The sequence below is a fragment of the Sceloporus undulatus genome, chromosome 6 (assembly GCF_019175285.1).
Source record: "Sceloporus undulatus isolate JIND9_A2432 ecotype Alabama chromosome 6, SceUnd_v1.1, whole genome shotgun sequence".
In the NCBI taxonomy this organism is placed as follows: Eukaryota; Metazoa; Chordata; class Lepidosauria; order Squamata; family Phrynosomatidae; genus Sceloporus; species Sceloporus undulatus.
Window position 1 is genome coordinate 155,792,758 of NC_056527.1, and position 13,191 is coordinate 155,805,948.

The window sequence follows — 13,191 nt, forward strand, 5'->3', positions numbered from 1 at the left end:
TCCACATCTTCTGCACATTGCCTCATGATGCCACCGAATTACACAGCCTCTGGAGGTGTCACCTGGTGCAGTCCACATCCCCTGCTCCCCATAATGAAGGCAGCAGGGATCTCCTCCTGGTGTCCCCTCTAAGCAAGGTGGATCCTGGGACAGAGAGGCTCAAGGCTAGCCCTAGAAAAGCATGAGTGGGTGTGGGGGGGTCTCCCCCTCCAGAGCCCCACTATGTTGGGGGAGGGGGATGCCTCCTTCTGCCCTCGGGGCTGCCTTCTGTACCTTGAGGATTGCAGAGGGGATGGAAGGGAAGGTGGAGAAGAACAGATGGTTGGAAAGCCAGGGGAGCATTCGCATACAGAGCCCACCAGGGAGGAGAGAAGGCCCATGCCTTCCATCTTCCACACTAGATCTGCCTCTGGGGCCACTTCCCAGCCAGTCCCCCCCCCCCCCCCCCCCAAAAAAAAACCATCCACATCTTTTATAAGCCATTATCTTATGTAAGAGATCACACCTAAACCTTAGGAGGAACTTCTTAATCGTAAGAGCTGTTGGACAGTGGGACACCCTCCTTTAGAGGTCTTTAAGCAGAGGCTGGATGGCCATCTCTCGGGGTGCTTTGAGTTCCTGCATGGCAGAATGGGGTTGGACTGGATGGCCCTTGGGGTCTCTCTTCCAACTCTATGATTCTATCCTGGCTCTACAAAGTTAGGTGGTAAAGGGAGTGAAGAAGAGGTTTTCATGGGTGAAGGGGAAGACACCCATGAAAGAAGAGGTGTGTGTGTGTGTGTTATGGGCCTTCAAGTCCTTTTTGACTTATGGCAACCCTAAGGCGAACCTATCCTGGGGCTTTCTTGTCAAGTTTCTCCAGAGGGAGTTTGCCTTTGTCTTCCCCTGAGAGAGTGTGACTTGCCCCAGATCACCCAGTGGGGTTCAATGGTCAAGCGGTGATTTCAACCCTTCTCTCTAGAGTCTTTTATGGTGGGCCTTCAAGTCCTTTCCGACTTATGGAAACCCTAAGGCGGGGTGATCAGACACCCTCCTTTTCCAGGACATTGCCTATATTTCAACCATCTGCCCAGGAGGAATTCCAACTCCATTTTAAGCAGGACTAAAGAAGCATGAATTTATATGAGCGTTTTTAGCTTTTATTTTATTGTGTCCCTCCATTTTTCTTGAACGTCCTACATTTTGCGCTGTCTTATCCTCCTGTGAGGTTAGGAACCTGGTCACCCTGCCCTAAGGTGAACCTGTCATGGCCTATCATGGGGTTTTCTTGGTAAGGTTTGTCCAGAGGAGGCTTGCCCTTGCCTTGCCCTGAGGCTGAGAGAGTACGAAGAAGAAGGATGCTTAAATTACAGATCTCTACCCTTCTCCAACTTTGCACAGCAGGAGGTTAGTATACCTAGCAAGCAAGACCACCACCACCCTGCAATAACCGATTCTTCATATTGAAGTCATTAGTGTTGCAATCCTAGATAAGGACAGATTGGGACTGTGGCACCCATGGGGGCTCAGGTGGCCCAATGTGGCTCCCTTCCAGCTTTGGTAAGTTGCCCACCATTATTGTACCCCTTTAATAGCAACAGGGCAGAGAGGGTCAAGCCCCACCCAGATTCAATGGAGGAACTGTTGTTGTTGTTGTTTATTTATTTATTATTTTAAAAATTGAGAAACACGTTAAATCATCTAATAAAAACAGTATAAAATTAACATTAAAAGCATATGAAAAATTAAAACATAACTAAAACACGCCCCAATTATAAAACCACCCTATCCTGATTATTATGTTTAAAAGTCTGCTTTTAACTGTTGTTGTGTGCCTTCAAGTCATTTCAGACTTATGGTGATCTTAAGGCGAAGCTATTATGGGGTTTTCATAGCAGGCTTCTTCAGTGGGAGCTTGCCATTGCCATCCTATGAGGCTGAGAGAGTGTGACTTGCCCAAGGTGGGTTTCCATGGCCGAATGGGGATCTGAACCCTGGTCTCCAGAGTTGTAGTCCAATGCTTCTCGCTGGCTAGCTGAGAAATGATCAGGCCCCAATGTTTGGGACCATCAAGACTTCTCAGTACTTGGGTTCCCTGAGGATCTGTCCATCAGAAGAGTCATGCTTTATAGCCATCTAGTTTAATAGGGTCTTATATAGCTTCCCTTTTCCTGGATGTATTCATTTTACATTCTAAACTTTACCATTTTGTCATCGTCTTCACAGTAGTCACATTTTGCCGGTCGTAACTGGTGAGGTTATCCTTCTTCACCCTAACCTGAGTCTTTCCCAGTCTTATTCAAAACATACCTGCAAAGATGCAAAATGAAATAATAACCTGCTTGCCAGTCTGGAGGTTTCCCCGTTCCGAAAACCTTGAAAAACAGGACAGGGTCACACTGCTTGGGTAAAATGTGGGGCTGTGTAAGGAAAGTGTGTGGGTGTGTGAGAAAATAGTGTAAATGTGTGAGAGAATGAATGTGCAACTGGAGGGGTGCGTGGTGAGGGAGGGGGAAGAGGAGAAATTTGTAAACAGACAGTAAAACAGACTTGAAAGAATGGAGAGGAAGGGTTGGATATGGCTAGGAGGGGTTTTTTTATCCCTTTGCAAAGTTTGTTCCACTGCATTTGTGTGTCACACAAGTCGGCAACTGCATATACTTATGAATGAGTGTTGTGTGCCATGGGAGGAGCGGCTGATGCATGAAAGCTGACTAGGAAACAGATCTCAGCAGAGGCTGGAGCTAGAAGTCTTAGCAGAGCGACAGAGGAGAGGGCCTGATTCCCTTGCCCCTTGCTGAATGAGCGAGAAAGCCAATTCTAGTATCCAAAATCTTTTATTGGTTTTAGCCATGGACTGCTGCAAATATAGCAAGATACAATACAGTGTCCATTAGAACTAAACATGGTCAGTCCTCCTCATTTGCAACTTTGACTTTTGCAGATTTGATTATTTTCAGATTTGATCAATATGTTCTCTCTAGGTCCTCCAGCGCAACTCTGCCGGAAGCTGATCATAGAGTTGCACTGCAAGACTTAGAGGTTACTAGATAAAACACTTCTCTTGTTATTTGAAGGTCCTCCAGTGTGATTCTGTGGTCGATTTCCAGAAGATGTTGACCACAGAGTTGTGCTGGGGGACCTAGAGGTTCCTAGAGAGGTGTCATCTTAAATTTAAAAAATGTGTTGTTGTTTTATTTCCATATTTTCCACTTTCATGGGGGTCCTGTGCCCCTAACCCCAGCAAATGTGGAGTGCCCACTGTGTAGAAGATTAAGAGAAACCAAATGAGCTTGAAAAGTCTGCATGGTGTGGGGATGTACCCACACTGCAGAAATAAAGCAAGTTTAAAGCATTTTAACTGTCATAGCTCCATCCAGTGGAATCCTGGCATTTGGTGAAATGTTCAGTCTGGAGAGCTCTGGTAGCTCACCAAACTACAGATCTCAAGATCCTATAGGATAAAGTCATGGCAGTTAAAGTGGTGTCAATGGTTTATTTCTGCAGTGTGGATAACACTCGGTGGCATATATAGTTTGTTTCTTTGATGGACTTCTGACCCAATGGTCTAGTTACCCTTCCAGAGACATATCATTCAATAGACAAGAAGGGTTGTGGGTCTCCTTGGGTGTATCCACACTATACAGTTATAGCCATATGATACCAATATGATCCACTCTATGGAATCCTGGAATTTGTAGTTTCATGAATTTCATGAGATACTTAGGATTCTCTGCCAGACACCTGTAATTCTGTCAGAGCATTACAGCAAGCTCTCTTGGAGAGAAATCTGTAAGTACCTTCACACCAAACTACAAATCCCAGAATCTATTCTACAGATTCTACAGTTACAGCCTGCTTGTAACTGCACTTTTTGTGAGACTGTTTCCCAAACCCAATTCCCTTGTACAATGTTTTGGCTGCTCAGGTATTGTTTTATACAATTCTTTCTCACCACGCTGTTAGAAAGACAGCAGAAGTGCTCATAAAGCATCATAATGTTCATCTCAGCAAGGGATAAAAGCCAATTGTCAAGGAAGGAGTGTGTTGACAGAGGATGGGAGATGTCCTAGATGTGTACCTGTTGGTGATTTCTAGTAACCGTTTAAAAAATGGCATGTAAAAAGAAGAAGAGAGAAAGTGGATGTCTCAATAAAGAAAACAAGTCCATTTCCCTCCCTTTTCTGGATAGGTCTGGGCACTTTTCTTCATCTTTTTCATAGATCTGGGTGTCTACTATTTTAGTGGGCCAGATATGTTGAAGATCAGCTCCTGGAAACCTCAGCGGCCATGGATTCTGGAACCTAAAGTTCAAAACATTTGGAGGACCAAAGACTGCACATCACTTGTCTATTCCATTAGCTTCACTTAGAATTTAAAAGCTGAACACTTTCTTCTGTCTTTTAAATGAGGGAATAGATCACCTTGTTCTACTCAAAGCAACTTTCTTTTTCTATCCCAGAAGTCCTTATGTATCTATGCCTGGGAGTAAGTCCTACTGAACCCTGTTGAACTTCCTTCAGAGGACCCAGAAGACTTACTCTCAAATTGTTGTTGTTTCCAACTTACGGCAAACTCTAAGGCAAACCTATGGAGGACCCTAAGGTGAATGTATGACAGACTCTAAAGCAAACATACATGGGTTTTTCTTGGCCAGATTTGTTCAGAGGAGGTACCTTCCCCTGAGGCTGAGAGACTGTGACTTGCCCAAGGTCCCCCAGTGAGTTTCTTGGCTGAGCCCTGGTGTCCAGAGGCGTAGTCCAACACTCAAACACACACATAAGATTTCTATCTAACGTAATAGCCTAAAAGTAAGATGATTGTAGAATAAAATCTCTGCTAGTCCAGATACATTGGTTTACGTGTTTGTGCAAACCACTTGTGCAAGAGGTTGCTCAAGAGGTTAAAGAAGCACCTGCACAACAGGTTATGCTCCCATGTATATAAGTATCACCTGACTACCATTTTGTGCCACAGCTTTGCACAGCTGCTTCTGTGATATAAGTACTACTCTTGAGTACTACTCTTGTGCTAATTCTGAAAATGTACATCTGCAAACCCAATGTGCTTTCTGCTAGTTCAATGATATAATTGGATACATGTGCGTAACTCCATGTGTATGTTTCCCTGGCAGTAAGTCACAGGGAAGTTGGTAAAACCTTTCCATAACTGTAGTTAGGGGTCACATTTTCATGCTTTGATTGAGAGTTCCTGCATAGCACAGGGTTGGACTGGATGGCCTGTGTGGTCTCTTCCAACTCTAGGATTCTATGATTCAGTTGTTGGTGTTCAACGGAATATAAATGTGCTGTTGCTGTGTGCCTTCAAGTCGTTTCCGACTTATGCCAACCCTATCACAGGGTTTTCTGGGGCTGAGAGTGTGTGACTTGCCTAAAGTCACCTAGTGAGTTTCCATGGCCCAGTGGGAATTGATCTTCAGAGTCACAGTCCAATGCTCAAAGCATTACACCACATTGGTTCTCCACGGAATGTAAGTTTGCTTTCTTATTGTGAGTGATGTAGGGAGGAATATAAAATGGTGCAGGCTGGAGTTAGGATTTTGGATTATGTATGGTGGAAGAGATTATGCCTTAATTCCTTTCTATTCAGCTAGTATGGGCAGTGCAATGGGGTTGTGGGAGCTGGAGTTCAAACACATCCAGATTCCCCAACCCTATTATCATGCAAACTGTTCTCTTGCTTTTGTAACTTTCTTCTAGGGGGCAGCTACACTGTAGAAATAATGCAGTTTGACACCACTTTAACTGCCATGGCTCCATCCTATAGAATGCTGGGATTTGTAGTTTAGCGAGGCACCACCATTCTTCAGCAGACAATGCTAAAAACCTTGCCAACTTACAAAACCCAGTATTCCATAGGATGGAGCCCAAGCACTTAAAGTGGTTGTTGAACTGCATTATTACTGTAGCATAGATGCACCTTTAGAGCTGCTGTTTTGAAGCTGCCTTTGGTCTCATACTGGGAGAAAATCAGAGCACTAGATAGACAGATAGACAGATAGACAGATAGACAGATAGACAGATAGACAGATAGATAGATAGATAGATAGATAGATAGATAGATAGATAGATAGATAGATAGATAGATAGATGTAGAGCAAGATTGTGGCAAAGGATGCTCTCTTCTGAGCTGCAGAATGAATGTGTGGAATGCAGTCAAAAAGAAGAGTTCAGTCTAGTTTTTTCAGTTTCTCAAATGTCCCAGGCAATGGCCTTAAAAACAACACCAGACCCCAATGCCCTTTGGTTCTCCAGATGTTTAACACTTCAGTTCTTAGAAGCCCCAGCCAACTTGGTCAACAGAAAGCAGTTATGAGAATTGGAGAACTTTGCAAGGGCCAAGCATTCCTCAGCCATGAGGCTTCAGGGTTGAGTGTATGCATGAAAAGATGGAAGTAAACGGTAAGAAAAGACAGGCATGCCAAGTTATCACTTGGAGAACTTTCCTCTCTGTACCAAAGCAAGCAAGTAGGCCATCTCTGCTACTAAACAGTGGTGAAAGAGGAGTGCTGGTTTTGGGGAGTGGGGTTGTCCTCATGATAAATAAATATAGATGTCGTACGTATTTGACATAACAGACCTTGGGACTGAAGGGGAAGGTGGTTTGACACTAGAGTTGATTGAAAGTGACATGACATTTGGCTTAAAGGGGATAGGAAGGCACACATGACAATCTCAAGATGCATGAACTCTCTCCTGCTGCATATAGTGCATTCTAAGAACTCCCATCACCCAGCATCATCATACTGGCTGTGAGTAATGGGAGCTGTAGTCTCACTCATCCAGACAGTGCCAGGTTAGGGCAACATGCTCAATGCATTTCCATCATGGGGAGTTGTTGTTGTTGTTGTTTTGATGTGCCTTCAAGTCATTTCTGACTCACAGTGACCCTAAGGCAAACCTATCTCAGGCTTTTCTTGGCAAGATCTGTTCAGAGAAGATTTGCCATTGATTTCTTCTGAGGCTGAGAGCATGTGACTTGCCCAAGGTCACCCAGAGGATTTCATGGCTGAGCTGGGAATCAAACCCAGGTCTCCAGAGTCGTACTCCATCACTCAAAACACTACGCCATGCTACTACTACATTTATTTAGTTGCTTCTCCCCTTCCCCCGTAACTTGGACACAAGGCAGCTTACAAATGAAAAGAACCATACAACTGAAAACATACAAAAGTGAGCATTAAAATAGAATTACGGTAAACTAGGACGGTAGTAAAACACATCACTCATTAAAAGAATAAAATGCAATTAAACAGATAAAAGTGCTTAAAACAATACATATGAAAACAATGAAAAATACAAAAATGCCTAGAAGCTATAAAAATAAAATATGTAGACCCTTTAATAATTTCAAGTCCAGCACCAAACAGCATTAAGAGCCCACCCTCAACTATTTGTAAAGGCCTAGTGGCACAAAAATATTTTAGCTTGGAAAGACAGCAATGGTAGCTTTATTAGGCCAACCAAAAGGCAAAAAATACATTACACAATGTTTTAAAGCTCAGGGTCTTTTTCGTCATGTATGGATGTGAAAAGTCACATATCAGCTGAAATTGCCTTTGTTTTTTAACAGTGGAGACAAAAGGTTACTGCTGATCTCTCTCCCCCGCCATCGTAAACTCAGGTGCTGTTCTGTGAGCCTCCATCATTTCATTTCTTTTACTAGGGTTGCATCCGCACTGCAAATAATCCAGTTTGACACCATTTTAACTGCCAGAGCTCAATGACATGGAGTGTTGGGATCTGTAGTTTTGTGAACTACTTCGCCTTCTCTCTCAGAGAGCTCTGGTGCCACAACAAACTACAAATGCTAGCGTTCCATAGCACTGAGCCATGGCAGTTAAAGTGGTGTCAAACTGGATTATTTCTGAAGTGCAGATGCAGCATAAAAGGACTTTTAACATCTATGCTTGTCATGTTCTGCTCGGGCATGTCCCAGAGATTTGTTACTATACAAGCTCAAAATCATGTTTAGATCCCTTCTCTATTTCAATATGTTACTCGATCCATGCAATTAAATGTTGCCATTCATCTCATTAAGATGCTGCCTGATTTTCGGCAGTGTATCCAAATTGGTTGTTTTTGTGGCTCCCTTCTTCACAACTCAGAGGAACGGGTTTGAGGATTGTTTTGAGTGAACCATTCTGCCGCAGCCCAGAGCACTTGTCTGTCTGTCGGTCGGCCCTTCAATCCCTCTTTGCTCTTCTTGCTGCAAGCCTTGCTTCCCTCTGCTCTTGAGCTTATTCTACTCAAAGTTGAGATGGCTGCACTTATTAAGAGCTATTAATACTTAATCATCTGGCAGATTTAATTGTGCCAATATTAAAAATGCATCAATGTCAAATTTTGTTCATTAAATATTTACATTTTCAAAGGGAAACTGTTTTGCTGCTGTTTTAATATCATTTTGGAAAGCTTTATATAGGGTCTAATTAAAAAAAACTAACACAAACGATGCTAATGATGTAGATGGCATCTGATGAACCTAGCAGTGTTGTTGTTGCTCCTTTTTACTGCAGGGCTAACAAAGTATTTCTACTCCTTTTTATTTTCATAAAACATAAGCATCAAGCCAAGCCTCTGTGTTTTTGCAATAGTTTTGCATACATGTGACATGAATGCACAGCTAAGAAACCTTCATTTTTGGACTACAGCTCCCAGAATCCCCTGATGCCAACTATCCCCCAGTCAGCATAGCCACTGGATCTACTAGTAAATAGATTCTGGAAGGGACCCAGAACTATGTTTAAAGTGGAGGTCTTGAACATGTGGCATAGCAGCCTTAGGGGAAGGTAATGGCAAACCTCTGACCAACTCTTGCCAAGAAAACCCCATGGTAGTTTCACCTTAGGGTACCCACAAGTTGGAAATGATGTGAAGGTACACAACAACAACAACAACTTCAATGCAGGGTGTTGTTTTGCCTGCATGCAGATACTATCAGGCCTAATTATTTCCCCTATTTTATCCATGAAAAATGATTAAATAATAAATACTCTTACAAGCACAATGTATATTTATTAGTGTGTCCCCCATATGTTCAGTGCCACTTACTCCCAAGTAAGTATGCACAGTAAGTGTGCTTACTCCCAAGTCAGTGTGCAGACTGCAGGCAGCCTGCATTATTCCTGGGAAGGCTCAATCACAATAGCTGTGATAGTAATTATTGGTGTTTCATACATGTCTGATTAATATTTCCTGAGGACAGATCAACTACATAGGAGTCTTGATCCACTTTTGGCAGATCATTTCAAGAGAGAGTCAGACCCTCCATCTACTCTTGGGAGGGGGGGGGGTTTGAGGGGCGTTTGAGCCTGCTCCTCTGCATCCATGGTCCACGGATTATGCGTGCTGCAGTCCAAAATGGTAATTTTCTTCAGTTGCATGAATGGTGGAGGTGGGGGGTGCAGATCTTATTCATCACAATGCAAGCTTAAGAAAAACCTTAAGAGAGCTTCTCCTGGGAGTAAGAACACATGAGGATGAGTCACTCCTGAGCAATCCTTCTCTCTGTGCCTTTTGACTCACAGCCAACTGTGTATGCTGGGGAGGGGAGTCTCTGCAGTCCCAATGAGGTTCTGCAGAACTACTCATTGTGCAAATTTGGTGTAGCGAATAGAATATCAGGTTAGGAGTGGGCCAGGTTCAAGTCATCAATGTTCCAAAACACACTGCAGAAATAACCCAGTTTCAGACCGCTTTAACTACCTGGCTCAGTGCTAGGGAATAACTCACAGGCAGCAGGGAAAGGTAGCTTCTTTGCCACTATGGTGGTAAAGCCACTCATGTTTTTGTTTGAACTTAAGGAGTTATTGAAGATGGCTCGGTGCAGGCTTTTACTTATCCCCACACCTGCCACAAAGTGTGAGGATCTCCTTCTGTCTCACTGCTGTGGCATCAAATCTTGGGACCTTCTAGCTGCTGCTTTGTTTTTTAAATTTTAAATTTATGTATTTTAATATTTTGCATTGTTTAAAATTTGTATTGTATTATACTTGGGTTTTCTTGGCAAGTTTCTCTCTCTCTGTGTGTGTGTGTGTGTGTGTGTGTGATTGCTATCCTCTGAGGCTGAGAGAGTGTGATTTGCCTGAGGTCACCCAATGGGTTTCATGGCTGAGCCAGCATTCGAAACCTGATCTCCAGAGTCATAGTCCAATGCTCAAACTACTGCACCATACTGGCTCTCCATCAATTGCTACATGTAACCTATTTGAATCAGCTATGGGCAACAAACAACTTGACCATTTTGATGGTCGCTAAGTGCTTTTTGCCCTTCTCCACCAAGTTTAGTGCTATGATGGGAATGAATATCATTTCTTATTCAAAACAAGGTACACAGGAAGCATGTGCCTTGCTTTCAAACCATAGTTCAATACACACTGTCGCTTTGCACGCTGCCAAGCCCTAGTACGTATGGGGGCCGCTATGATTGCACAGCCCTGCCACCATGTCACACGCATTGGTGACGTCCAAATGGTGCAGCTGCACAGCAAACAGGGTCTGCTTCTGAACGCTCCTTTTTTGCTGTGGTACCTCACTATTTGGTTGCTGCGGTAATGCTGCGCAGCAAAGAGAGGCAGCCCCAGCCCACCTTTTGCAGGCAGTGTGTACCGCACGCACCCAAATTGCATTCCCAGATGCCTCCTAAAGCATGATTTGACTTAAAAACAAAGTATACACCTCATGCACTTTGTTTTTAAAGGGCAATTGTGTGCAGGAGTTTCCAGCCACTTCTATTGAAAAAATCGTAGTGCATGTGACTTTGTGGGGAGGCTGAGAGGAAGCTATCTGGGTCTTCACTGCAGCCCTACAAATTGAGGCTGTGTTCACACTGCAGCAACAATCCAGTTTGACACCACCACTTTAACTGCATTGGGCCATTGCAGTTAAAGTGGTGTAAGATTGGATTAGTTCTGTAGTGCGGATGCAGCCTGTGTTGCTTTGGTTTAAATGGCCATCAGAGAGTTTCTGCAACCAAAGCATGATCCACCTCCAATACTCAAACTGACAGGAGTCAGCATGGACATATGAAGATCTGATGTACTAATCTGGAGGGTTATTGCACTAATCCCAGTGTGTTTGCCTCTGCTAGCTGATTCCAATTAACTGGGCCCTCCTAATCTGTATCAATTGCCTTAAATCGAATCCCTGGTAGGCCTTTTCACTGGAGAAATAATCTGGTCTGACACCACTTTAACTGTCCTGGCAGAATGCTATGGAATTCTGGGAATGGTAGATTGCTGCGGCACCAGGAGTACCACAACAAACTACTATTCCCAGAATTCCATTGCACTGAGCCAGGGCAGTTAAAGTGAAGTCAAACCGAATTATTTCTCCAGTGCGCATGCAACCCTCTTTGACATTATGCTTCCCAGGAAAGAGAGCAGCCAGCTATTTGGAGGCTTCAAAAAGCAGTCTCAGCAGCAGCCTATATTGCTGGCGTTTTTAGCTGTGCCATACAACTTTATTACTCTCTTTTCACTGGATTGACCCCAGGAACGCCTTTGCTGGGTATATGACCATTTGCATATGACTAAAATTATGTGCACCTCTTTTCCCCTGCCCTCTTTCTTCCTAGGCTGTGCCTTTCTTACTTATTGTGCCCGGGACTCAGCCCTCAAAGCCCAGAGCGCACTGCATGAACAGAAGACGTTGCCAGGGGTAAGTGAGGCTGGTGTTCCTCTCTGATGTGACCCGATATCCTACTGCCTTTGTTCCTGAACTGTGGGGAAGCATTTGGCGAGTGTGACTTGGGGACTAATCTGATGGTGAAAATTATCCAGGATGAATCTGGGTTGAATCTCTATTGTTCACATGCATTTCGAATGCCCCAATTAAGTTTTGGGGGAAGCGCTGCCAAAAAATCCACTTAAACCAGCATAATCAATAATCAATAATCAATCTAAGGTTAAAAAGAAAAGATTTGCAGCATCAGCAATGTGAATAACCATTGTGAATAAACCCAGGATTAAACTTTGCATGCCTTGAATGTGTTTTGAATACATTCGCACTGTCGAGTCCATGTTTATTCGAGTGCTGGCACGTGTGAGGAACTGAAATCGTAGAGATGTAATTCCACAGTGGGAGTAACAAACCTGGAATGTGTGAGTGAGATTATCTGCATTGTTCTGCTAAAAGTCCCATGTCTGAAAGACACCTTGATTCCTAGTCCAAGGTGAGAAGAGGAAACCATAAACCAAACCAAAGAGTCTTGTAGCTTTAAAGACTAAGGTCTTAAGCATGTTGAAACCATGTTTTAAGTTGTTCTGTAATAGACTGGTAGTGATAGGAGAAGTACAATGGAACCTCCACATTTACTGGGGTTAGGGGCATAAAACCCCCCATGAAAGTGGAAAAACTACAAATAAAAAAAACTGGAAGTTGATCATAGAATTGCCCTGGAAGACCAACAGATGCCTAGAGAAGGGTTTTCTCTAGGAATCTTTAGGTCCTCTGGTGTAAAATTTGGCAGAGCTTGACCACAGAATCATGCTGGAGGACCTAGAGATTCCTAGAGAGAATGTATTAATCAAATCCGTGAATAATCAAATCTGCAAAATTGAAAGTCACCAATGTGGAGCGCTGACTGTAGAATAAAGTTGCCCTTACCATGAAGTTGGGCATGGTTGCTGCCTTAGGCAACAGAATGTGATGGGTAGCTGAGTGGAGGTCAGAAAAGGGCAGCAGATTGTTAGTTAGGCCCTATACAGACTGGCCTGAAAGGCTGGCCTATGGGCAGAGTCGGGACATCGTGTCCTGATGGCGCATGCTCTGACTCCACCCCAGGGCACCATGATGCCACACACCGCTCCAGACAATACGCGGCATCATGGCACACCTCCAGCTCTGTATTCAGATGAGGCAGCACTGAAGGAGCACCATTTACAACCATGCTGTGGTGGCAGTGCTGCCCAGTGCACCCTCCAAATGCCAGATCAGCGCCACAGTGTGAGGTTGCTGCAGCCCCAATCCAACTGAAACCCCTTAGGGGCTGTATGTACAGCCCCCCACTTTATGTGCTACAGTTTTATTTTAATTCCAATTAGGTTGGTCAAATGAGAAAGAGGACAGAGCTTTTTTGCCTCTTATAGTTGTGTGGAAAGGTAACTTCAGCTGGAGTAGCTAGTCCTGAAAGTTACACTTGCTGAACTTCCTTGTCTGTACAACTCTTTAAGGCATGAGACCATCCTGC

The 13,191-nt window shown here is 43.8% G+C and overlaps 2 protein-coding genes across 10 annotated transcripts in view; both read left to right on the top strand.

Annotated features, from left to right (window-relative positions):
* Positions 1 to 13,191, top strand: part of PATL2 (PAT1 homolog 2) — a 741,315-nt gene that overhangs the window by 115,807 nt on the left and 612,317 nt on the right. The gene's annotated exons all lie outside the window — the stretch shown is intronic.
* CELF6 (CUGBP Elav-like family member 6) overlaps positions 1 to 13,191 on the top strand; it is a 189,701-nt gene that overhangs the window by 2,204 nt on the left and 174,306 nt on the right. For all 5 annotated transcript variants that reach the window (XR_006104673.1, XM_042475653.1, XM_042475654.1 and 2 more), the window contains exon 2: positions 11,578 to 11,660. Coding sequence is in view for 4 of the 5 variants with exons in the window: in XM_042475653.1 (XP_042331587.1) it covers positions 11,578 to 11,660 (83 nt within the window). In the remaining variant the exon portion in view is untranslated. The remainder of the gene's footprint in view (positions 1 to 11,577; positions 11,661 to 13,191) is intronic.